Source organism: Pan troglodytes, chromosome 1, assembly GCF_028858775.2.
Source record: "Pan troglodytes isolate AG18354 chromosome 1, NHGRI_mPanTro3-v2.0_pri, whole genome shotgun sequence".
NCBI lineage: Eukaryota > Metazoa > Chordata > Mammalia > Primates > Hominidae > Pan > Pan troglodytes.
In genome coordinates this window covers 215828500-215854770 of record NC_072398.2, presented here as the reverse complement: position 1 = coordinate 215854770, position 26271 = coordinate 215828500, and the positions used below count along the sequence as shown (strand labels likewise).

At 49.0% G+C, this 26271-nt stretch overlaps 1 protein-coding gene across 44 annotated transcripts in view; it reads left to right on the top strand.

Annotated features, from left to right (window-relative positions):
* Window positions 1–26271, top strand: part of FHAD1 (forkhead associated phosphopeptide binding domain 1) — a 164137-nt gene that overhangs the window by 115352 nt on the left and 22514 nt on the right. For 29 of the 44 annotated variants that reach the window (XR_010148058.1, XR_010148056.1, XR_010148064.1 and 26 more), the window contains 9 exons: window positions 1901–2008; window positions 6362–6535; window positions 8741–8966; window positions 10909–10993; window positions 14289–14395; window positions 15922–16081; window positions 17832–17964; window positions 22967–23096; window positions 24060–24187. Coding sequence is in view for 36 of the 44 variants with exons in the window: in XM_054662864.2 (XP_054518839.1) it covers window positions 1901–2008; window positions 6362–6535; window positions 8741–8966; window positions 10909–10993; window positions 14289–14395; window positions 15922–16081; window positions 17832–17964; window positions 22967–23096; window positions 24060–24187 (1251 nt within the window). In the remaining 8 variants the exon portion in view is untranslated. The remainder of the gene's footprint in view (window positions 1–1900; window positions 2009–6361; window positions 6536–8740; window positions 8967–10908; window positions 10994–14288; window positions 14396–15921; window positions 16082–17831; window positions 17965–22966; window positions 23097–24059; window positions 24188–26271) is intronic. The other 15 variants (XR_010148060.1, XR_010148065.1, XM_054662831.2 and 12 more) reach the window with 1 other exon arrangement.

Here is a 26271-nt window from a genome sequence, read left to right as displayed (position 1 = left end):
CAGGGATGGGGTCCTGAAGCTCAGGCTACAGCCAGGCAGTCTCTTGGGCTCTGTGCCAGCCTGGCTATGAACATATAAACACATCTTGCTGGGTGCGATGGCTCACGCCTGTAATCTCAGCACTTTGGGAGGCCAAGGCAGACAGATCACTTGAGGTTGGGAGTTCAAGACCAGCCTGGCCAACATGGTGAAACCCCATCTCTACTAGAAATACAAAAATTAGCTGGGCCTGGTGATGCACGCCTGTAGTCCCAGCTGCTCGGGAGGCTGAGGCAGGAGGATCACTTGAACCTGGGAGGTGGAGGTTGCAGACAGCCGAGAGCACGCCACTGTACTCCAGCTTGGGTGTCAGAGTGAGACTCCATCTCAAAAAAAATTAAAATTAAAATAAAAAAAATTTTTTAAAAAGTCTCCTGCCTCCAAGTGGGCGGGGTTTGAATCAGGGCCCAGAGGCCGAGTGGTTAAGGCAAGGGCACTGGCGTCTAAGCCTGCACCACTCCTTCCTGGTGGTGTGACCTTGGAACACTGCTTGTCTTTATACTGCCTCGGTTACAGCCTGCGTTTCCTTTCTTGTGAAACAGGGATAATCAGATAGATGCTCTCTGGGGGTTTGCAGATTGGATGCACTAATACATTCTGTGCACAGGGTCATTGTGAGTATTTTCATTTGTAACGCACCAAATAGTGCATAATAAGAGAAGGGAAAGAGCCCTCACCACGGGGCATGCAGAAGAGTGTGGGTGACCTTGTAGGACAGGCAGGACTTAGCCCTCCAGGGCAAGGATTGGACCGTCTTAAGCGAAGACTCAACGGTGAGAAAAAGCCAGGTCTGCACTGGGAGATGTGGTCGAGGGGGGTGCCTGGGAGTTGGATGTGCAGAGGCGGGTAGGGTGGGTGGGTGCCACGCAGGTGATGTGAAAACCGGGAACATTGGGAACATTGTCTTTCCTTGAGGGCCACACACACCTCGAGTCTCATACTGTCCCTTGAATTAGGATGTTCCCATCTCCTATCACTGCATGCCCTGTAACGATTTTCATTCGTTTTTCTTTTTGCCAATAATACCTGTGCATTAAAGAAAATTTAGAAGATATAGACTTATGAAAAGAACAAAATAAAAATTGCCATAATCCCAATTCCCCCCAAAAAACCGTCACTTACATTTCAGTACATACCCCTCTGGTCTTTTGTTGTACATATACACGTATATTTAAAATCCTTTTCTTGTGAACTTTATGTTGGTGCGGGGAAGGTGTATAATTGCAAGAGTTTCAACAGCTGCAGATAGAGTTTTTCAAACCCTCCCTAGCTGTTTACCTCCCAGGGTGTGTACAGGTGAGTCTGGGCCTCCAGTTCCCTCCAGGTCTATGGCGTTTGTGTTCTCAGCTCCAAACTGACCTAGACAGGAATTCTGAAAACCCATGCCTCTGTAGACTGGAAGTGGCTGCCTGGGTCCTCCTTTGGAGCCATTGGCATGGGTCTGCAGGGACAGAAGGCACCTCCCCAGCACTGTCTCTCCTGCCCCACCTCCCAAAGAGCCAAGTACTTCCAACAAAAGCCAGCATCGGTGCCAGCACATGCCAGTTTATTTAGTAACTCAATGTCAAACACCAGGACCCAACCATTCACCACCATGTCACTTCCTGAACACCAGCCCTGAAGTCTTGAATGATGACTCACTCTCTCCTTTACACACATGACTAAGATATGGCTCCCGGGTTCTCACCATGGTGGGCATGCCATGGTTCTCACCTCTGTCCCCAGTGGGTGCTTTGTTCCTTGAGATCTTTCTCTCCAACCCTGACTTGGTGGCTTCCACGGTGACTCGTCCTGGTTTCCCTTTCCGGTGTCATTTCCCTTTGAGGGCACAGGCCCTCAAACCACTTTCATTGACTTCCAGATCTCAGAGAGCAACATTGCATACGAGAAACGCAAAGCAAAGGAGGCCATGGAGAAGGAAAAGAAAAAGGTGCAAGACCTAGAGAATCGCTTAACCAAGCAGAAAGAGGTATGAGCCGCAGGGAGGGAGAGACGAGAGGGGCCCAGCACAGCGAAGGGCAGTGCTCTAGAGCCAGGCTCTGGGTTCAAATCCTACCTCTCCCCATCCCTGGCTGGGGGACTTCAGGCTAGTACCTTACCATCTCTGTGCCTTAGTTTCCCCACTTATGAAATACACTCAATACACACAGATCAATCTCCTTGAGTTGTTGTGAGACATGACTGCTGTTATACACACAGAACATATGGAGAGGCACCCAGCACTCAGCACTCCGCATGTATGTGTCAGCTGCCCATGTTAGCATGGCGAACTCATGGCTGGGAAGTGGAGGGACAGGATCCGAAGCCTGGACTGTCTGACTCCCCAATGCTAAATCTTCATCCCTCCCTCTCTACTACACTTCAGCTTTGTGTGGGCTCAGCTGCCTGGCTTAAGAGAGGAGATGTTGGCTGGGCGCGGTGGCTCGCACATGTAATCCCAGCATTTTGGGAGGCTGAAGTGGGCAGATCACCTGAGGTCAAGAGTTCGAGACCAGCCTGGCCAAAATGGTGAAACCCCATCTCTACTAAAAACGCAAAAATTAGCTGGGCATGGTGGCACGCGCCTGTAATCCCAGCTACTCAGAAGGCTGAGGCAGGAGAATCGCTTGAACCTGGGAGGCGGAGGTTGCAGGGAGCCGAGATTGCCCCATTGCACTCCAGCCTGGGTGACAGAGCAAGACTCCATCTCAAAAAAAAAAAAAGAAAAAAAAAAAGAGGGATGTTAGGGTATGGATACCTGGATCTCTGATCAGGCTGATATCAGTTTTCCCAGCAGAGTTTGTCATCATAATTGTCATCACCTTCATAATCAAAATGCATTTACTGTTATCACTGAGAATTGTAAACTCAGTAGGAATAGAAGTGGATTTCGCACCTGACCCTGTCTTGGGTACCTCATAAGCAATAGGGCATAATTCACTTCTCCTGGGTCCCAGCAGTACAAAACACACACACAATGACCAATATGTCAAAGTCAAAGCAGTTGATAAACATGCAGCCTGGCAATAATGGGTTAAATTTAAATATAGGTGACTATGACTTCAAAGGATTTTCAGGACCAGCTAGGACTAAAAAGGTCTCTATTCACATCAACCTTGGATCATTTTCTTCAAAGAAAGGTTTGCAAACATTAGCATGCATTTGAATCTCTGGGGAATTTATTTTAAATGCCTGTTTCTTGGACCCCACCCCAAGAAATTCTGACCCCCTGGGTGGAGGACAGACTCAGGAAGCTGCATGTTTCATAAGCAGCCCAAGTGGCACTGATGCACTTTAAACAACGCTGCTCTAGGGAGAATAGTCCGGAAGGCACATCTGGATCGCACGTCAGCCCTGGACACCAGTCTTTAAGAGGGGCCTTGAGTAACTGGCATGTGTCCAGAGAAGGCAGGCGAGAGTTGGGTGAAGTGATGCCGGACTTGTGAGCCCAGGGCTGTCATGGTCACAGAGGACCCCTGCAGGGAGGCACATGCTGCAGGCTGTGGGAGAGCCCGAGAAAGGCAGTCTCTTCCCAAGCAGCCGTGTCCCCCAGATGATGTATCATGGATCCTCCGTGAAATACACTATGGGTAGGCAAAAAGGAGAGGTTAAAGTTTTAAAAGTAGGTAAGTTGGGACATAAAAGGGATCCAGAATGAGACTAATGAAAAAAAAAAGTATATCATGAAATCAATGAATGAGTCACAATTTTTACTCCAGCAATTACAGTGCAAGGGAAGGCCCAGCTGGTTGTACAATTTACTAGACAAAAATGGACCAACTGCTCGTGGAAATATGACCATTCTTGATACTAGACCAGAGAGAATCTCTCCTAAGGGTCATTACTTAGAGGATTCTGCAAGAAGCAACCTTCTCAACAATATCCTTAGAACAGTAACAACAGAAGTTAGAGTCTTGGCGGGGCGCAGTGACTCACGCCTGTAATCCCAGCACTTTGGGAGGCCAAGGTGGGTGGATCACCTGAGTTCAGGAGTTCAGGCCCAGCCTGACCAACATGGTGAAACCCCGTCTCTACTGAAAATACAAAAATTAGCCAGGCATGGTGGTGCATGCTTGTAATCCCAGCTACTTGGGAGGCTGAGGCAGGAGAATCACTTGAACCCGGGAGGCAGAGGCTGCAGTGAGTCAAGGTCATGCCATTGCACTCCAGCCTGGGCAATAGAGTGAGACTCCTTCTCAAAAAAAAAAAAAGAAAGTGGGGTCTTATGGCATCCCTCAAAGTAGACAGGTGACATTACCCTAGACAAGCAGGAACAGGACCCAGCCCAGGAATTCACCATTTACCAGGAAAATCCAAGGAAATACAAGTACAGTCAGGCAGAGAGTTGCTTGTTTGCACATTATTTTATCTGTACACTCGGAAGAGCAATCAAAGATTGATTTCATCCATATAGGCAAAATAGGAAAGGGAGAGAGGAGAGAGGAAAGGAATTTCAAACGCATGGGACCGGTGAACTTTGTTCTCCTATCCTTGGACAAGCTGCTGAGTAGCTGCCAGGGAGCAAAGATGGCAGGCTGCATGGTCTGCTCGTAAGCAGGGCAGCTTCACAGCTCTTCAAAGAAACAATTGCAGTTTGTTGTGAATTATTTGGGACCCCTGGGGTGCGTCGCTGAGCTGTACGTGACAAGCTACTCCGTGGCATCCCTGCCAGTGTCCCCAGTGAGCACCTCCATAGGCCAGGTCTGCATGAGGTCCTCCGTGGAATATCCCAACAGTAACAGCGAGGTTAAGACCCTGAAAAAGGATCAGACGGAGTTAAGCGGAGGTACACAGAGGATGCAGCAACTCCCAGGCAAGGCTTGCAGGAATAACACAATGAAAACGGTATAGGGATTTAATTTATTCAAAAAAAAGTGTTTTCTTTCCTGATTATAAAAAAAAAACCTGTCGTTCTAGAAAACTTGAAAAAAAAAAAAAACAGAAAATCACTCCAAAGAAAATAATAACTAACAGAGAGTCCACTGAGCACAGTTGGCACTATCGACATTTTGATGTGATTCCTTCCAGACAGCCTTTGTGTTGAGCCTCAGCATCGATATCGATAACTACCGATTTATGACCAAGTTAGTGATTGACACTGTGATACTGTGCACACTGCTTCGGATGCTATTTTTGATATTTACTATACGGTGTGTCAACCTTAAATAATGAGATTCTCTAAGTATAGAGTTTATTCGAGCTCAAAGCTTGAGGACGGCAACCCAGAAAACAGACTTCAAAAGAATGAGTCAGTGTTCCAAAGCAGGGAGGTGAAAGTTTCACTTTGATAGGCAGTTAACAGGATCGCAATGTCTTCCACACAAGGTCAGCACATGCGGTTATAGCCCTTTGGTTGGTTACAGCTTGCTACATTCCTGGGAAAATTGCTTTACTATTCCAGGATGAGGGGTGATCATCTGAAGGAGTCATCTCTGGTGCGGCCAGGGCTTTCCCACTCATTTACAGAAAAGAACAGAAGTTGCAGGTGCGTGCTACGTGACCCAGGCCACACAGCCACATTCCTCTCGAGTCTCAAAATAATTTAAGGTTTCAACCGCTTTAAGTTTGAATGATTTTGGCCAGGCACAGTGACTCACGCCTGTAATCCCAGCACTTTGGGAGGTCGAGGTGGGAAGATCACCTGAGGTCAGGAGTTCAAGACCAGCCTGGCCAACATGGTGAAACTCCGTCTCTACTAAAAATACAAAAATTAGCTGGGTGTGGTAGCGTGTGCCTGTAGTCCCAGCTACTTGGGAGGCTGAAGCAGGTGAATCGCTTGAACCTGGGAGGCGGAGGTTGCAGTGAGCTGAGATAGCACCGTTGCACTCCAGCCCAGGTGACAATGCGAGACTCCTCCGTCTCAAAAAAAAAAAAAAAAAAAAAAGAATGGGTTCCGGGAGGAGGGATAAGAGATGCCCAGGACAGGGCCGCTGGAGCTCTGGAGGAAAGGGGGGTGTCCTGGAGGCAGGTGTTGCAGTGAAGGAGAGAAGGGACTCAGCACATTCATCTTGGAGAACAGATTTAGAGACAGACATGACAGCCCTCCTCAAATATTTAAAGGGCTGTCTCATAAAAGAGAAATAAAACATACTCAATGAGCTCCAGGTGACAGAACTGAGCTCAGAGACCAGAAATCACAAGGAGACAGATCTCCGCTGAATATAAAGACGAGTTCTATAATAATTGGAACCTTCCAGAGAAGGCATGGACTTTGTGCTTTAAAAGAATCGACAGAATAATTAGAGAATAGACTTTACCCTGTCCTTGAAGGTGGGGGATAAGGGGGCTGGGTAAATATGTATTCCTGAATCTCTGTTATTTTGCTACTTGTTTTTTTGTCTAGGAATTAGAATTAAAAGAGCAAAAAGAGGACGTTTTAAATAATAAATTAAGTGACGCACTGGCCATGGTTGAAGAGACTCAGAAAACAAAGGCAACTGAAAGTCTAAAAGCAGAGAGCCTCGCCTTGAAATTAAATGAAACATTAGCCGAACTGGAAACTACCAAGACAAAAATGGTAAGTCGGTGCCTTCCGGGAACGGGAGAATTTTTCTCTCAATGGAAGATTACAGTGCCACGAGAATGTGTGGTTTAGACCGGGGCTTCTCAGCCTCAGCACTGCTGATGTTCTGGGCCAAATAGCTCTTTCCTGTTAGGGGCTGTCCTGAGCATCTTAGGATATTTAGCACCACCCCTGTTCTCTACCCACCAGATGCCAGGAGCCCTCTCCCCGCAGTCGTGATCACCAAAAATGTCTTCAGACATTGCCAAGTGTCCCTTAATGGACCCCTAATGAGAAGCGTTGGTTTAGAACGAAACGTACACAGAGCTAGGATGCCCTCTCTGCAGGGTGTTCTGAGATGTTGTAATGCAGAGTCCTCACAGGATCAGAACGCCTGGAGAGCCTCAGGATTGAGTGATGAGTGACGATTCCACAGGCTTTAAGACAATGCATTAAAGTGTAGGCTCGGCATTCGAGGCCCTCCACAATTAGGGCTCGATGTGCATTCCCTCTGTCATCCACACGTTCAACCGACAGGTTTCTGGGCAAGGAATTCATGAAGGTGAATCTCCCAGAAGAGCACAAAGTAAATTTCACGAGGGTGTGGCGTTGGAGAGAACAGCTCTGGGTGTGGAACGTGGTGTAGACCAGAATCATAAGGAGCTGACCTTGGCGGGAGCTGGGGGAGGCGTGGGAGGGAGGGAGTCTCTGGAGAGGGTTACGATGGCAGGACTTGATAACTGCTGGCAGGACGTGAGCACCAAGGAGAGGACAGTGCCGAAGGAGACTGCACACTTCAGGCCAGGGCGCCTGGGGACCTGATGGCATAGAGATGACATAAGGATGGGAGTATGGAGGTCTGGGGTCATGGTGGGGGGTTCTCTTGGAGCGACCCTCTTTTGGAGAAGAGGAGACAAGAGGAGTAAGGCGAGGATAGGGCATCAAAGTTCAAAAGCTCCCGAGCTTTGGGTGCACAATAGTTTTGGGAGAGAAAGCAAGACAAGAGCCTAATCTGGAAGGCAGCCTCTTAGGCAGGGTCCTTGGAAGAGCAGGCATGTGTGAGTGTCTCGGGCAAAGAATGTATCTGTCATGGGGAGATCAGAGGCCGAGGCCCAGCACGTCACCTGGGAATAGGGAGCAGGACAGGGTGAGGTGGGAGCAGAAGGCGGGCAGTGAGGAGGAGGTGCTGGGATGGAAATGCCAAGGGGAGCCTCAGGAGGTTGTAGGCATGGGAAAGCAGCGGATTTGCCATTCGGGGGTCATTAGTAATTTTTTGTTTTTAAGAAATGCAAATTCTGGCTGAGCACAGTGGCTCACACCTGTAATCTCAGCACTTTGGGAGGCCAAGGTGGGTGGATCATCTGAGGTCAAGAGTTTGAGACCAGCCTGGCCAACATGGCGAAACCCCATCTCCACTAAAAAAAAAATACAAAAATTAATGGGAGGCCGAGGCGGGCGGATCATGAGGTCAAGAGATCGAGACCATCCTGGCTAACATGGTGAAACCCTATCTCTACTAAAAATGCAAGAAAATAGCCAGGCGTGGTGGCGGGCGCCTGTAGTCCCAGCTACTCAGGAGGCTGAGGCAGGAGAATAGTGTGAACCCGGGAGGCGGAGCTTGCAGTGAGCCGAGATCGCGCCACTGCACTCCAGCCTGGGTGACAGAGAGAGACTCCGTCTCAAGAAAAAAAAAAAAATTAGCTGAGTGTGTTGGCGCACACCTGTAGTTCCAGCTACTCAGGAGGCTGAGGCAGGAGAATCGCTTGAACCCAGGAGGCAGAGGTTGCAGTGAGCCAAGATAATGCCACTGCACTCTAATGTGGGTGACAGAGCAAGACTCTGTCTCAAAACAAACAACAACAACAACAACAACAACAAAAAGTTTACATTTCTAGCGGGGAAGAGAAACAAAGAAACAAAATTAAAGGCTTCAGGGACAATGAAACAGACGCTGGAACAGAAAGTGTCTGGGGCTGCTCCTGATAGGTAGTCAGGGAGGGCCTCTCAGAGGAGGTGATGCTGGAGCTGAGCCCTGAGAGTCAAGAAGGAGTTGGCCATGCAAGGAGCTGGGGAAGAAGTGTACAGGGCAGAGGGAACTGCATGTGCTAAGGCCCTGGGGTGGGGCCCAGTTTAGCACCTATGTGTGTGCCCAGGGAGCATATTATTGTTGCCGTCATACACAGCTCCCAAGACCTCACTGAATGACTCTCTGTTTCCCAGATCATGGTGGAAGAGCGGCTAATCCTGCAGCAGAAGATGGTAAAGGCCCTCCAGGATGAGCAGGAATCACAGAGACACGGGTTTGAAGAAGAGATCTTGGAATATAAGGAGCAAATCAAACAGCACGCCCAGACAATTGTGAGCCTCGAAGAGAAACTCCAGAGAGTCACTCAGCACCATAAAAAAATAGAAGGCGAGATTGCAACATTGAAGGACAACGACCCAGGTAAGTCCGAAGGGAGGCCAAGGAAATCTTAGTGTTCGGGGCAGGTTCTGATTGTCCACTGGGTCCCACCAGGCTGATGGCTAAGAAAAAGGCCGTGCCTCATTCGAAAGCTCATTCATTCTCTGAGGCCCCCTTTTGTTCTTGTTACACAACGATGTCAGAAGCCCTCCGAGGCCCAGGTTCAGCAGAAGTCATGGCAATGAGTTGGGACATCCTTTGTGCCTACTCAGTGAGCCGGCGAAACACACAGGCTACCGGGGCTGTCAGGGCCAGCGAGAGCAGTGCGAAGTGGAATCATCTTTTCCACATGAAAACATCTCATGCAGGGGCCTTTCAAAGGCTTCTCTCTGCCATCGGCCTTTTGCATCTTCACTAATGCACTCATTACCAGCCAGGATTTATCCCTTAAAAAATTAACCCTAAAGAGGCTGAAAAAAGAACTCAGACTTGTGAGCACTTATTTGCCCCAAATGGCCAAGGTAAGCTGTATTATTGTAAGCTCTTGAAGAAAGTTCTGGAAGTAGAGGACTCAGGCCAGGGTATCCCAGCCTCAGCCCTGTTGACATTTGGAGCAGGATCATTTTTTCATGGATGGGACTGTCCTGGGCACTATCGGGTGTTAGCAGCCTCCCTGTCCTCCATCCATCAGTTGCCAGTGGCACCCCTACCCCAGTTGGGACAACCAAAAATATCTCCAGACATTGCCCAATGTCCCCTAGAGGCAAACTCACTCCTGCTTAAGAAACATGGCTGTAGTCCCCAGCAAGCTGGCAAGCCATCAGGACTTACCTCATTCATTCACTCACTCAGCTCTCTCGGTGGAGCTTCTGTTATGTTCCAATCTCATGTAGGCGCTCAGGATCCAATGATGGACAAACCAGATTTTGTCCCCGTAGTAACAAAATTATTGCCCTGACAGGTGATCCAGGATGAATAGGGCACCATGACAAGGACAAAGAGTGGAGTTCAGTTTCCCAATCCAGAGTCCAGGTCAGAGGCAGGGTGTCTGAGATTGAGCTGGGGGCCAGGTCAGTGGCTCACGCCTGTAATCCCAGCACTTCCGGAGGCCGAGGCCGGCGGATCACGAGGCCAAGAGATCGAGACCATCCTGGCCAACATGGTGAAACCCTGTCTCTACTAAAAATACAAAAATTAGCCGGGCCTGGTGGCGCACGCCTGTAGTCCAGCTACTCGGGAGGCTGAGACAGGAGAATCACTTGAACCTGGGAGGCGGAGGTTGCAGTGAGCCAAGATCGCGCCATTGCACTCCAGCCTAGCAACAAAGCGAGACTCTGTCTCAAAAAAAAAAAAAAAAAAGAAAGAGAGAGATTGAGCTGGGACCTGAAGGGCGACGTCCAGGTCAGAGGGAGGGTGTTTGAGATTGAGCTGGGACCTGAAGGGTGGCTGCATCTTTGTCACCCCCGTACTTAGAGCAGTGTGCGCTCCACAAATGTTAGTTGAAGGGATAAACAAGTGAGTGAACACGTGAGGATAAACAAGTGAGCGAACATGTGACTGAGTAGTGAGACAGGACGCTAGAGGCGGTGCACCGAGGTGTAAATGGGAGGTGAGGAGAGGAAGGCGCTAAACACAGATTCTTCTTCCAAGAGAGACAGGCAGGCGGTGGGACCAGGGGCTGAGACCGCACTGCTCACCAGCTTAGCCAAGTGGGTCGCCGGCAGCTTCCATCACTCCGGTGCCCCTTTCCCTGTCTGTAAGTGGATTTGATGGCCCCTGCCTTCTAGAGTAGCTGGGAAGATTGCATGGCCACACACTTGGGGAGAGCCCCCAGCCTGTGACATGGCACACGTGCAGGTCTCACAAGGTGGAGAGGGCTGCAGGTGGAGGCAGGGTTTGTAAGTTGTGAAAGACACAGGTGTGCTTGTAAGCAAAGGGGAAGGACAGTTTCCTCTCACAATGATCACATGTTCCTCTGATACAGCCCAAAAGGAGGAAAGGCCGCAAGACCCTCTGGTGGCTCCCATGACAGAGAACAGTGCCAAAGACATGGCGTACGAACATCTGATGTGAGTACCCGTGGGTGTGTGAGCACCAGGCATTCTCACCGGCACCACCTGGGTGGGGGCAAACAGGCAACCAGCCCCTACCTGGGCCACATTGTCAGAAGCCAAACAAGGAGCCGGGCCTGCTGCCTTCCCAGTGCTGCTTCCATTTCCCCATTCCTTCAGCCCAGACCACATTGTCAGAAGCCAAACAAGGAGCCAGGCCTGCTGCTGCCTTCCCAGTGCTGCTTCCACTTCCCCATTCCTTCAGCAAGACAGGGCAGTGTCGTGGAAAGATTTAGGTAGACCTACATTCAGATCCTCAGACTGTTTTCTGCTATTTATGGCAGAATACCCAAAACTGGGTAATTTATAAAGAAAAGAGATTCATTTCTTACAGTTATGGAGACTGAGAAGTCCCAGGTTGAGGGGTTGCATCTGGTGAGGGCCTTCTTGCTGTTGGGGCTCTGCAGAGTCTGGGAGTGGTGCAGGGCATCACATCCAGGGGCTGAGTGTGCTAACTCAGGTCTCCCTGCCTCTTTTTATAAATCCACAGTCTCACTGCCATGATAACCCATTAATCCACTAACTCAGTAGTCCACAAATCTATTAATCCATAATTGTACCTTCGTGACCCAATCGCTTTATAAAGGCCCCACCTCTCAATACTGCCACATTGGGGGTTAAGTTTCAACTTGAGATTTGGAGGGGATGAACATTCAAACATAGCAAATTCCAACTCAACACTCCAGCTGTGTGACCCTGGGCAAGTCACGCCACCTCACTGAGCCTTAGCTTCCACATTTGTGAAGTAAGGCTGTACATGCCTAGTGCTTGGGAAATCTAGCTAATAATGTTATTAGCTAGTTTTCCCGAGGATCAGCTAGAGGCAAGCCCACTCACAGGTGTTATTAAGCAGACAGAGATTTCAAACAGTGGAGACCACTTGGTGGGGCGGGGCCCTGTAAAGGGTGAGAATTTAAGGGGTCGGCTAAGTGACCTTAAATAAATGATTTCAACTCTCCTGACCCTGAAAGCCAGTGAGTCTACAAAGAAGTCTATCCTCAAAGAACTGACAGTTTTCAGAGAAACAAACGTATGAATGGGAAAGATCCAGAAAGCAGCACGTAAAGAAGGAGGCGCCGATGGGACGCAGCGGAGGGATTCAGAAGCTCCCCCAAGAGGAGAACCACCTGCCTGACCCTTGCACCAAATCCTAGTGACCGAAGTCTAATGTCACAGGGTTTTTACCCCAAAAAGACAAGGATACTCAGCCTCCGCATTGTGAAAAGTTCCTGACTCCTCCTCCTGTTTAAAATCTAGAAACAGTGGTGCCCATGACTTGGAAAAGACTCAGCACCACCCAGCTCTGCTCTGGTCCACTTCCTTGGCGTGTGAACATGCTTGAATTCTAAGGTTTTATCCTCAAGTTGGAAGATTTGTGGTTGCAGCCAAAAACACACTCACGTGGACACACACGCATGCATGCACACACAGAATATACTCTCTCTATATATATATACATATATATAGACATATATATACATATATAGACATATATACATATATATAGACATATATACATATATATAGACATAGATACATATATATAGACATATATATATACATATATACATAGACATATATAGAGACATATATAGACATATATATACATATATGTATATATATGTAGTTATTTTCATTCTGATGATCACCAGTCTTTTTGTTTGTTTGACATGCAACCTGCCAGTGTTTTACTTTAATTCATAATAAACACAGTACCTTCTAAAGTCTGTATAAGGCGGGGCGCAGTGGTTCACACCTGTAATCCCAGCACTTTGGAAGGCCGAGGCGGGTGGATCACCTGAAGTCAGGAGTTTGAGACCAGCCTGGCCAACATGGTGAAACCCCGTCTCTACTAAAAATGCAAAAATTAGCCAGGCATGGTGGCAGATGCCTGTAGTCTCAGCTACTTGGGAGGCTGAGGCAGGAGAATCACTTGAACCCGGGAGGTGGAGTTTGCAGTGAGCCGAGATCACGCCACTGCACTCCAGCCTGGGCGACAGAGCAAGACTCCGTCTCAAAAAAATATAAATAAATAAAAAATAAAGTCTTTATAAGAAGAGCCTGGATTTCAAAAGCCTGTGAACTCAAATGAAGTGGCATTAATACCTGCAAAGACTAAGGCTCCTAACCCCCTTCCAAAAGGGCAAGACCCACTCCCTGCAGCACACACATGACCTATCTCTGCCAGGCTGCAGTTTCTCAACTTGCTGAGACATGCACCCTGTGTTCTTCCAGTCAAGTCCCCACCAAGGCGCCTCCCCTGCCATTCCTGCTGGGCGCCATTCACCCCTCCACTGGGCGCAGCCTCCCTCCCATCAACCATCCTGAGTCTCAGGGCACCAAAGGTGTGCTGCCCTCCAGGGGTGTAGGAGGGGAAGTTGTCCCATCACCATCACTGTCCCCCTGTTGCCTGGGCCCCTGTTGCCTGGGCCCCTGTTGGCTGGGCCACACTTCCACTGGCTCCCGGAAGAACACCATTCATTCACATCTGGCCCCACCTCTCTCCACCAGGAATTCAAAGGGGCTGCTGAGAGAACACATCCACATTGTCTTCCTCTCTTTTTGCTTCCCTGTCCCCAAAGAATCCCTGAACCTCCCCAAAATAGTCTTCCCCTGTCCCTCCACCATCAGAAGTCCACAGGCACATCAATTCATGATGGTGGGTAGTGGGTATCAGTCTCATGCAAGGCATGTTTGAGCCGCAGACTCAACTCAGCCAGATCCTGTGTTCTATCTCAATGGATTTTCTTTTTTCTTTCTTTCTTTTTTTTTTTCTTAGAGATGGGGTCTTGCTCTGCCACCCAGGCTGGAGTGCAGCCTTCAACTCCTATGCTCAAGCAATCTTCCCACCTCAGCCTCCCGAGTAGCTGGGACAACAGCCACACACCACTATGCCTGGCTAATTTTTTTTTTTTTTTTTTTTTTTTGTAGAGACGGGGTTCTGACTTATGTAGCCCAGGCTGGTCTCAAACTCCTGAGCTCAAGTAATTCTCCAGCCTTGGCCTCCCAAAGTGCTGGGATTACAAGCACATGCCTGGTGCCTGGCCTTAATGTATTTTCTTAAATGAGGTGCATGAAAAAAGTCGTTTTTCTTTTAGAGTTTTTGAAGACTGTCCTCATCCTTTGCTGGGACTGGCATCGCATGGACCGTGATTGAGAATCTCTTTGCATTTGTACTTGGCCCCTTCCTGACACTCAGGAGATAACATGGAGTTTGAGTTGAACTGACTTCACCTGTTTTTGTGAATTTCAGAGATGACTTATTGGCTGCTCAGAAGGAAATTCTGTCTCAGCAGGAGGTCATCATGAAGTTAAGGAAAGACCTTACCGAAGCCCACAGCAGAATGTCGGATTTGAGAGGTTTGAACAATTTCTGGTGTCTCTTGACCTCCTGACCCACTCGAGAAAGGAAAGAGATGAGGCTTAAGAATCGGCTGGGCGCAGTGGCTCACGCCTGTAATCCCAGCACTTTGGGAGGCCAAGGCAGTTGGATCACAAGGTCAGGAGTTCAAGACCAGCCTGGCCAATATGGTGAAAACCCACCTCTACTAAAAATACAAAAATTAGCTGGGTGTGGTGGTGGGCACCTGTAATCCCAGCTACTCAGGAGGCTGAGGCAGAGGATTGCTTGAACCCAGGAGGTGGAGGTTGCAGTGAGCTGAGATCGCGCCACTGCACTCCAGCCTGAGCGACAAAGCGAGACTCTGTCTCAAAAAAAAAAAAAAAAAAAAAAAGAGTTGAAAACCTTGGCATAAAAAATCCTGCTTCCCTGTGCTGTCGCAGCACCTTTAACTCAGGGTCAGCAAAAGCCGTATCCTGAATATGTCCCTGATTCCTACCCCCACTGAATCTCTGACTCAATGCCAAGGGGCGCAGGGCACATTCTCCAGAGGACTTTGGACCTCTGCACTGAAATGCAACTTTCTTCTTCAGGGATAATTTTCCTTTAGCACAGATTTGCTTCTGGAAGCAAAGGCTTGGAGGGAAATCCTGGGATCTCCCTGCGGCAGGCCAGTTTGCACAAGCCCCGGCACTCACTAGCTTTGGGACCTAGGGCAAGGGGGCCTCTCCAGGCCTTCTCTTTCTCAGATGCCAAGTAGAGACAACACGCCTTCTTCCTAGGGTTGACATGGACATGAGTGGCCCCTAGAGTAGGGGCAAAATAACTGAGTTCTCTGCTGTTCTGGACAGACACAAACAATGCCGCCTTCATATTCCTGCTTTGTTCCTCCTTGTCTCTGTGCTTTTACTTCTGCCTCCCTCCTTCTTGCATCTGATAGCAGCCTCTCTTTCCCGTCTCTACTCTCCCTCAAGCCAAAGGGCATAAACAGGCAGGAGCTGGAAGATGGAACTAAGCCCGAGGAAGTGGAGGAAGGGAAGAGAATGCTCTTATCTTGTCCCCATCCCAAACCCTACAGGGTATTTGCTCCCTGTAGCTATTCCTGTTAACACCCCCAAGACATTTATGGCTGAGTTTTTTTGTAATAAGATATGAGAAAGTGTGGGGTAGAGGCTACAATGCCAAGTTCACGGGAGATGTTGGGCCCAATTCTATATCTGCTCATTCTTAGTTGCATGACCCCAAGTAAGTCCCTTACCTCTTTGAGCCTCAGTTTCTGCATCTGTGAAGTAAGGATGCTAATAGTAGCTGCCTTACACCTGTAGTCCCCGCACTTTGGGAGACTGAGGCGGGTGGATCACCTGAGGTCAGGAGTTTGAGACCAGCCTGGCCAACATGGTGAAACCCTGTCTCTACTAAAAATACAAAAATTAGCCAGGTGTGGTGGCGCATGCCCGTAATCCCACGTACACAAGAGGCTGAGGCAGGAGAATCACTTGAACCCGGGAGGCAGAGACCCCCTTACCGGCCCTCCTGTCACTCCCAGGGGAGCTAAACGAGAAGCAGAAGATGGAACTGGAGCGGAACGTGGTGCTGGTCCAGCAGCAGAGCAAGGAGCTGAGTGTGCTCAAGGAGAAGATGGCCCAGATGAGCAGCCTGGTAGAAAAGAAAGACCGGGAGCTGAAGGCCCTTGAGGAGGCACTCAGGTTGGGTGGGTGGGGGCCGGGTTGTGGGGATTGTTTGCCTGCCGTGGGGAGCCGCTGAGTATTGCAGAGAGAGGGTTCAGTACATGCTGCTTGAGGAGTTGAATGAATGAATGATATGTGTTTCATGGCTTGGCTTATTCTGTGCTTCTCAAACTTCCTTGTCCAATATTGCAGATGACAGGTCTCTGCTTAAATGCCACTTCCTCCAGGAAGCCCTCCCTCACTCACCCTCACCAAGCATAGCCAAGGGATCCTGCTGTGCTTGGGCTCCCTCAGCCCCTGCACTCTGTCTAACCTACCACTTAGCACACAGCAAGGCTACCTTTGCCTGTTTTGTTGTTGTTGTTGTTGTTTGTTTGTTTTTTTGAGACAGAATCTCACTCACTCTGTTGCCCAGGCTGGAGTGCAGTGGAACGATCTTGGCTCACTGCAACCTCTGCCTCCCGGGTTCAAGCCATTCTCGTGCCTCAGCCTCTGGAGTCGCTGGGACTACAGGCATGAGCCACCAGGCCTGGCTAATTTTTTTGTATTTTTAGTAGAGATGGAGATTAACCATGTTGGCCAGGCTGGTCTCGAACTCCTGACCTCAAGTGACTCACCCACCTCGGCCTCCCAAAGTGCTGGGATTACAGGCATGAGCCACCGCGCCCGGCCCCATTGCCTGTTTATTGTCTGCCCTCCCCACGAGGACAGGGTCTGTGTAGACCTTGCCCACTATTGATTTCCCAGCCCAGCACATAAGGGAACTTAATATTTATTTAACAAATGAATAAACTGGAGGTGTCAGCTTAAAATACATACAAAATATTGTCATTGTCCCATGGGTTCATCTTTAAAAATCCCCGTGAGTTGTACTTTTACCCTCAGCTTATCCATATTTTAGAATGAGTCCTCTTTTCACAAAAAAAAGAGTTTGACTGAAATTGATGTTTTGTGGATATCTGGTAGCTTTGTGTGCCTCGTGGCCAAAGCAGATTCACACAGTGGCTAAAGGAGCAGACTCCAGACCTGGCTGCCTGGTTTCAAAGCCAGACCCTAGACCAGGCCCAGTGGCTCACGCCTGTAATCCCAGCACTTTGGGAGGCTGAGGCAGGCGAATCACCCGAGGTCAGGAGTTTGAGACTAGCCTGGCCAACATATAGTGAAACCCTGTCTCTACTAAAAATACAAAATTAGCCAGATGTGGTGGTGCATGCCTGTCCCAGCTATCCGGGAGGCTGAGGCAGGAGAATTGCTTGAACCTGGGAGGCGGAGGTTGCAGTGAGCCAAGATCACACCATTGCACTCCAGCCTGGGTGGAAGAACAAGAACAAAACTCCATCTAAAAAAAAAAATAGCCAGACCATCCACTTACAAGAAAGGTGACTGCAGGCAGATTGCTGTGTGTCTCTTTACTTGTCTGTAAAATGAGACAAGCAGAGTACCTAACTTGTGGGATTGTGATGAGAGATAGAAGGGTTAGCCACACATAAAGTGTTAGAAACAGCAGACATGCAGTGAATGTCCCTGTAAAGCCACAGCAGGTGTCTTCAGCCCCCGTGCAGGAACCAAGGGCAGGTGTTCCCTGCCCTGGCCACTCTCCCATAAGTCCCCTGAAACTGAATTCTCTAGAAATATGGGAACAGGAAACAAGTCTCAAAAGAATTCTGTTTCCTATAAAAATAGAGCTCCATGTCCTGGTCTTCCAATGAGTGTAAAAGTAATTTGTGGTTTCCAGAACCTCGTGCCATCCCCCTCTTCTCTACCCTAGGGCTTCCCAAGAGAAACACAGACTCCAGCTGAACACAGAGAAGGAACAGAAGCCCCGGAAGAAGACCCAGACGTGTGACACCTCTGTGCAGATAGAACCCGTCCACACTGAGGCCTTCTCCAGCAGCCAAGAGGTGAGTGCCACCCACTCCCGGGTACTGGAAGGATGTGCAAAGACACAGCGCAGTGGTGGCTTTCTTTCCTTTTGAAGACACTTTCATTCTAAGTTCCAAAAGTATGGCTTGCTTGTGTGAAATGTATAAAGTAAATCACAGAATACTGCCTCTTTAGTCACAGTCACCAGAGGTCACAGCTGTCCACGGTGTGATGTGCATGCCATGAGATCTTTCCCTCGGAGAGGCCTCCACGTTCTCACATGGTCAAGAAAATGCAGTGACTGAAGATCAGGTGTGGATTCGCTCCACCTGTGTTCGAATCCCAACTCCTCCACTTAGAAACTCTGTGACCTTGGGGAGGTCACTGTACACCAGTTCCCTGTTCTGACAGTAATGACCACCCCCACCTTATGGGTTGGTTGAGAAATACATTTTATGTATATACACACCTGAACAAACACACACAAACCCATACACATATTTATTTATTCATTCATTCATTTATTTTGAGGAAAGGTCTCACTCTGTCATCCAGGCAGGAATGTAGTGGTGCAATCACAACTTCACTGCAGCCTCAACTTCCCAAGGTTCAAATGATCCTCCTGCCTCAGCCTCCCTAGTAGCTGGGACTACAGACGCACACCACCACACCTGACGAATTTTTGTATTTTTAGTACAGATGAGGTTTCACCATGTTACCCAGGCTTGTCTTGAATTCCCGGACTCAAGAGATCCTCCTGCCTCAGCCTCCCAAAGTGCTGAGATTACAAGTGTGGGCCACCACGCCTGGCCCATATAGATATTTGTTTAGTAGATAATTTTTTTGCTAATGGTTTCAAACCATGTACCTTCTGCAACATGGGTTTATTTTTACATAACAGTATTTAATGGGCATATTTGCAAGTATATGAAGATCTGCCTCACCCTTTTAAATGGTTGTGTAGAATTCCACTGTGTTTCTTTTTTCCAACCAGTCCCCTCTTGATGGACACTTAGGTTATTTCTCCTCTTGTGCAATGCTGTCGTTAATGTACTTGTTCTTCCTGAATTGTGCTTGATGGGGCCAAACTGCCTTCCCAAAGAGCCACGTAGTGAGTGCTCCATGGCTGTGTCTTGGTAGCTGTTCCATGCACCTGCCCAGAAGCATCTGATGGGAGTGTGTCTTTGAGTGAAAACAGCCTTCATTGGGCCGCCCTGGAAGCGGGTGCTCACACTCTGTCCCTATGACTGGGGCTGTGATACTCCCCATGATCCGCAGCATGCAATGGTGAGACTCAGTGGTTCCTCAAGGCCCTGGTTTCCTGGAGCCTGGGGCTATTCTTTCCCCAGGGCTTTTTGAGCCTAGAGAGCATGGCGTTCCAGTAATGGGCTTTGGATTTTCACTGGGAAGCCAGGCCAAATGTGTCAGCTTGCTTTCCGGCTCTCTCAGAGATGCCTTTCCCCTGCCAGACAGCATTGAGCCAGGGCCGCAAACAGCTTGAACGAAAGGGCTCGAGGTCCAGCCAGCTGTCCTTGGCATCGATTGCTGTCCAGAGCACTTTAACAGAATTGTCTCCTGGTTGCTCAGGGCAACCAGGAAGGCAGGGGCTGCAGCAGGTCCACGTGGCCGTAAGCTCCGTGGGGCAGGGGGTGTGTGGCACTCCTGTTGGAATCCCAGGCTCTTACAGCAGAACCTGACCCATATTCATTCACTCAACAACTATTGAGCACCTGCTGTGTGTCAGGCCCTATGCCAGGGATAGGAGAAGACCTACAGGGTCCCGCCCACACCAAACGCCCTTGGACTCTGTGCATGTCTGTTGGACTGGATTGTTGAACTGGGATGCCCTTGACTTTTAGTTTATATTATGTGGAAGGATTAGTGGAGGAGGATGGGGGAGGGAGACTGCAAGATAAAAGGGAAAATGTATTTGTTCCTTCTTGGAATGGTTTTCCTCCTTCGGGCTCCTTCCTGCTTTCTAAGCCAGAGTGGGTCAGAGGGCTTAAGAGTTGTATGAGAAAGAATCTCATCCTCTCCAAATAAATAAATTCCCAGCAGATCCGCAAGGAGGGGTCACATGGAGCTCCTGGTACCCCTCAGGCCAAGCACAGGCTGTGACGGAGCCTTAATGCATGGCTACCCCTGCGCCCCCAAAACTCAGTATCTGCTGCCCCCTGCTATACACAGAGAGACAGAGAGCAAGGGAGAACATTCCAGGTTGTTTACTGCCAGGGCAAACACGCATCCTCAAGAGGTGACCAAGGCCAGTGTAGAGCCAACGCTAGAAGGGAACCAGCCACGCATCCTGTGAGCAGGCTGGAGTCAGGGTCCGAGGACAAGCGAGGCCCTACTAAGCTCAGGCAGGGTGGGCTGCCTCTCTCTCACAGCTGCTGAGCCCTGGTCCCAGCTGGAAAGCCAGGGCAAGCTCCTTACAGCTCCTGTTTCTGACAGGCTCTGTATTTATTGAGTACCTACTGTGCTCAGACACAGTGCTGGGCCCTGGGAATAGCACAGTCTTCAAAGGAGATAAAGACTGCTCTCACGGAGCCTGTCGTCTGGGAGGAGAGACACAGAAATAAACAAGCCAAGATCAAGTAAAATGTCCAGTGGGAATAAGCGCTCTGAGGAACTGCACAGCAGGATTCAGCACAGTGACGTGGGGGCATGGGGGTGGTCAGGTGATCAGGTGGTCAGGGAGGCCTGTGCTGGAGGAGACCTGGAGCAGAGCCGGAAGGAAGGAAGGGAACGAGTGGTGGGGACATGGGGGTGGGGGTAGGGGACCGTCCCAGGAGGGCCTCAGACGGCACTGTTGAACCCCTTGTAGGAGGCCACGGGCCCTGTTCCCCTGGTGGCAGTGTGGCTAGCACAGGGCCGGGGATGTGTCATACAGGCCTCTGATAAGCATTTGAACCATCAAAGGAGGAAGAACAAACAGATGTCTCCTTTGCTCTCCTCTGCGTTCTTTTCCTGGAGCACTTATCATTCTCCAGAATCAGAGTATTTGTGCGCCTGTCTGTCTGTTACCTGTCTGCCCCATAGAAAATGCACCCACAGCAGCAAGGGCTGGTCTGCCTGCTCCCTGATCTCGCCCCAGTGCCTAGAACAGTGTCCGGCATGCAGCCACTGCTACCATTCAATAGATAGATGGATAGGCAACTTCTAAAATAATTTTGGTTCACTTCATACTACATATATATTATCTTCCATATCTATAGCTATCTATATATGTATATGTATATGCATGAAATGAACCAAAACTGGTATTTTTAAAAGTATTATAAAAGAGCCAGATTGTCAGTTTCTTCTCTTTCTTGCCAATTTGACTGAAGCCTTCCCTGGCAACTCTATCTACAAATGAAAACCGTTCCCAACATCCCACCCTGTTTCCCCACTTAATTTTCTCTTTACCATTTATAACTTCCACCAGATATTTTCACCTTGTTGTCTGTCTGCCCACATGAGGATGCAAAATCTATGACAACAGGGATGTTGCTGGGTTTAGCAACTACTCAATCCCCAGAGCCTAGAATAAGCCTTGGCACATAGAGGTGCTCAATAAATCGATGTGACATGAATGAATGAATTTCTTACCCTAGAGAAGCATTGTTTAGCTCAGAGTTTATGAATGGACTTCAGGAGGTCTTGACCCTCTGGACGTTGTATGCAAATATTGGTGTCAATGTGAATTTTTCTGGAGGAAAAAACCCTGCATGCTTCCAAATCTTAAAAGGGTACATGACCCTTAAAAGATGAAAAAGACGGCTGGGCACAGTGGCTCACACCTGTAATCCCAGCACTTTGGGAGGCCGAGGGAGGCGGATCACGAGGTCAGGAGTTCGAGACCAGCCTGGCCAACGTGGTGAAACCCCGTCTCTACCAACAATACACAAAAAATTAGCTGAGCGTGGTGGCATGCACCTGTAATCCCAGCTACTCAGGAGGCTGAAGCAGGAGAATCGCTTGAACCCGGGAGGTGGAGGTTGCAGTGAGCCGAGATCACGCCACTGCACTGTAGCCTGGGCGACAGAGCAAGACTCCGTCAAAAAAAAAAAAAAAAATGGTGAAAAAGGCCTTTCTTTGTCTGTGCTCTTAGTAAACCCAACTCTAGGCTGGTTACAGTAGCTGATGCCTGTAATCCCAGCACCTTGGGAGGCGGAAGCAGGAGGATTGCTTGAGCTCAGGAGTTTGAGACCAGTGTGGGCAACAAAGCAACATCCTGTCTCTACAAAAAAATAGAGAAAAATTAGTCGGGCGTGGTGGCACACACTTGTAGTTCCAGCTGCAGAGCTGGAAGGATCGCTTGAGCGCAGAGGTAGAGGCTACAGTGAGCCGTGATCATGCCATTGCATTCCAACCTGGGCAACAGAGCAAGACCCAACAGAGCAAGATCCAAAAACCAAAACAAACAACAAAAACACACACACAAAAAAAAAACCCAACTCTAACCTGAGCTGTTTAGGATGGTCCATCTGGGTCTAGTGGCTACCATATTGGACAGTGCAGGTATAAAACATTCCCTTCACCACAGAAAGTTCCGTGGGGTTCCAGAAGCTCCGAAGCCTCAGAGGAAGGTTTTCATTTCTCCAGCCCAACCAAGAGCCAATCTATCAAATCCCCCTAGCAAATATTAAATAATCATCCTTATCACCAGTTAAAAGAAAGCATCATGGGTTCTCATCTGAAAATGCCCCTCCGGGAGTAGAATTGGCTGTGATTGTTCAGAAACAAGACCAGCATGACAGCAAATGGAAACCTAGGCATAGAACAGTATTAGAAGAAAAAATAAAACGTGGAGAGGGAACGTGGAGGGGCTCTTTTATTTATAGTAATGCTAAATAAGAAAGTTGGAAGTCTTCCTACATGTGACCCGATATTTGAGATGAAAAATGTAAATTCTATCTCTACTGAAGCCCTAATGCTATTTTTCCAAAGGTGCTAAGTGACTGGGTTCCTCTATACATGAATTGTTCACATTTCTGTGAATGTAAGAGAAATCTTCTAATCCCTGATCAAATGCTGCCCACCCCATTCTGCCCACAGCAGCAATCCTTCAGCGATCTAGGGGTCAGGTGCAAAGGGTCCCGGCACGAGGAGGTCATTCAGCGTCAGAAAAAGGCCTTATCTGAACTTCGAGCGCGAATTAAAGAACTCGAGAAGGCGCGCTCACCAGGTAAGTCTCCTCCTTCCTAGTCAGAGCAGTGGACCCCAGACTCCGGCTCACTTTGGGGACTGACCAGTTTGCCAGGACTACCATGTTTTATCTGCATCATCCCAGAACTCGGAGGACATTGTAATACACAAAAAGATGGGCAGACCATGATCTCAGAGTCAAGTGCGGGCCTTGATATTAAATAAATAGGATTTCATGCATAACTCACTATTGTACGTTTTTGTTTTTGTTTTTGTTTTGAGACAGTCTCGCTCTGTCACCCAGCCTGGAGTGCAGTGGTGCATTCTTGCCTCACTGCAACCTCCGCCTCCCAGGTTCTAGTGATTGTCCTGCCTCAGCCTCCCTAGTATCTAAGACTACAGGAACTAGCCACCACACCTGGCCAATTTTTATATTTTAGTAGAGACGGGATTTCACCATATTGGTCAGGCTGGTCTTGAACTCCTGACCTTGTGATCCACCCGCCTCAGCCTCCCAAAATGCTGAGATTACAGGCGAGAGCCACCACGCCCAGCCTACTTTTTCTTATTTCATGGTGGCTGGGTGAGAACTTTGTCATGGATGAATACTGTCTAAGGATCCATGTTGGAGAACCACTTACAGTACCCCCTTTAGAGGGGGTAGAACTCTCCTAAGACTTGGGGCCCACTGCAGGCTGGGGCACTGGTCTAGGACCTGGAAGCCTGGGTTCAAGTTCCGTCTTGGTTCCATGGCTGAAGGACCTTAGCAAAGTCCACCCTCAATGGTCTCGGTGCTGATACCTGTGTGGCTGCAGCCTCCTATGAGCCGGGTGACCTTGGCCAGGTCATTTAATCTCTCTGGGACTGTGTCCTCATCTGCCACGGGAGGTCATAAGGATTAAAACAGGCCTGTGTAAGTGTCCTGTAAATAGTTGCTATGGTTATTACATGAAACAACTTCTTCCTGAGCCTTTCTTTTGAGTCTACTTTATTTCTTTTACAGATCATAAAGACCACCAGAATGAATCATTTCTAGATTTAAAGAACCTCAGAATGGAAAACAATGTCCAGAAAATACTACTGGATGCAAAACCGGATTTGCCAACTCTCTCAAGAATAGAGATCCTAGCGGTAACCAAAGAAAATTCTCTCTGCTGTGACTGGCATGTGGAGAGGAGGGGCCTGAGGGCAGACACTAGCTGCGTTCCCTGGCACAGCCATACATGTCAGTGGTTTGGGGATGGCTGCTGTCTATACTCACTAGCTGGGGCCCCGACCATACCGGTTGTCCAGGGTTTGCACAGAAAGGTAGCCTTCCACTTGCCCACAGTATGGTTCCGCATGGTGTTGACATTGGGCCACGTTAATCGCTGAAGCATGGCGGGCCCCCTTTCCAGATCATGTATGATATTCTTTATTTTATTTTTTATTTTTATTTATTTTTATTTTATTTTATTTATTTATTTATTTATTTTTTGAGACAGAGTCTCGCTCTGTCACCCAGGCTGGAGTGCAGTGGCACTATCTTGGCTCACTGCAAGCTCCGCCTCCCAAGTTCATGCCATTCTCCTGCCTCAGCCTCCTGAGCAGCTGGGACTACAGGCACCCACCACCACGCCCGGCTAATTTTTTGTATTTTTAGTAGAGACAGGGTTTCACCTTGTTAGCCAGGATGGTCTTGATCTCCTGACCTCATGATCCGCCCGCCTCGGCCTCCCAAAGTGCTGGGATGACAGGTGTGAGCCACCGCGCCCGGCCGATCACGGGTGATATTCTGCGGAACATGTTCAGCAGGCGAACAGATCATGTTATGCCATGAGTTTGCCTAAAGTTTGCTTTTCGCTGTTACCTGAAAAACACAACCACATAAAAGGCAGGAGAAGGGATCCGTGATTCAGAGCACACAAGTTCCTAGAGTCAGAGGGACCTGTGTCCAGATCCGAGCTCTGCGAGCTGTGTGACCTTGGGCAAGGCTCTTGACCTTTCTGGGACTCCATTTCCCAGCTGTAAAATGATGACAAAAATACTGAAGGAGATAATTCTGGAAAGCACTTAGCCTAGTGCCTGGCTCAGAGGAAAAACTTAATAAATGATAGATGTTATTATTAAAATTATTTAAATAGGCCAGGTGTGGTGGCTCACGCCCGTCATCCCACCACTTTGTGAGGCCAAGAGAAGGGTATCGCTTGAGGTCAGGAGCTTGAGACCAGCCTGGGAAACATAGCGAGACCCCATCTCTACAAAAAAATTAAAAATACGCTAGTCAGGCATGGAGCCAGGTACCTGCAGTCCTGGCTAGTCAGGAGGCTGACATGGGAAGATCACTTGAGCTCAGGAGTTTGAGGCTACAGTGAGCTATGATCGTGCCACTGCTCTCCAGCGGGGACAACAGGATTTCCAGAAGTGATTTGATTGTGCAGTTGAAGGTGCCTTTTTACCCTAAATGGATGTTTGGGCATTTGATGGACACGTGACAGGTCAGCATCTGTCACAGGACCCGCCGAGGGCACGTGTGCTGCCGCAGCTGGATCCACACCACACAGGCTTCTAGAAGAAATAATGAGGCTATCCTACATTCTCTCGGCAGTTTTTCTGGACATTTGCGAGAGTCCAGGAAGAGGGTCTTTGGAAATGAGCTGGTTTTCTAGAGAAAATCAAACCCTACTTCCCTGAGGGTGGGAGTGGAGGGACAGCCTCCAGGTTGAGATCAGTTTGATTCCCAGCCTTACCCGCTCCCAAGACAGGCCTTCCCCTTGGCAGTGCTCCAGTCCCACCACAGACTGACCCGCTCCCAAGACGGGCCTTCCCCTCCACAGGGCCTCAGTGCCACCACAGACACCATGCAGCAGGAAACCTCTCCACTCTCTCAAAAGTCCTCAATCTTCCGACACAACACTGGCAGCAATTCAAATTAAGATAAAGGGGCCAAGCACAGTGGCTCATGCCTGTAATCCCAGCACTTTGGGAGGCCAAGGCGGGCAGATCACTTTGAGCTCAGGAGTTCGAGACCAGCCTGGGCAACATGGCGAGACCCTGTCTCTACAAAAAGTTAGCCAGGCATTGGTGGCTCACGCCTGTAGTCCCAGCTACTCAGGAGGCTGAGGCTAGAGAATCACTTGAGCCCAGGAAGTGGAGGCTGCAGTGCGCCAAGATCACATGATTGCACTCTGGCCTGGGTGACAGAATGAGACTTTGTCTCAAAAAGAAAAATGAAG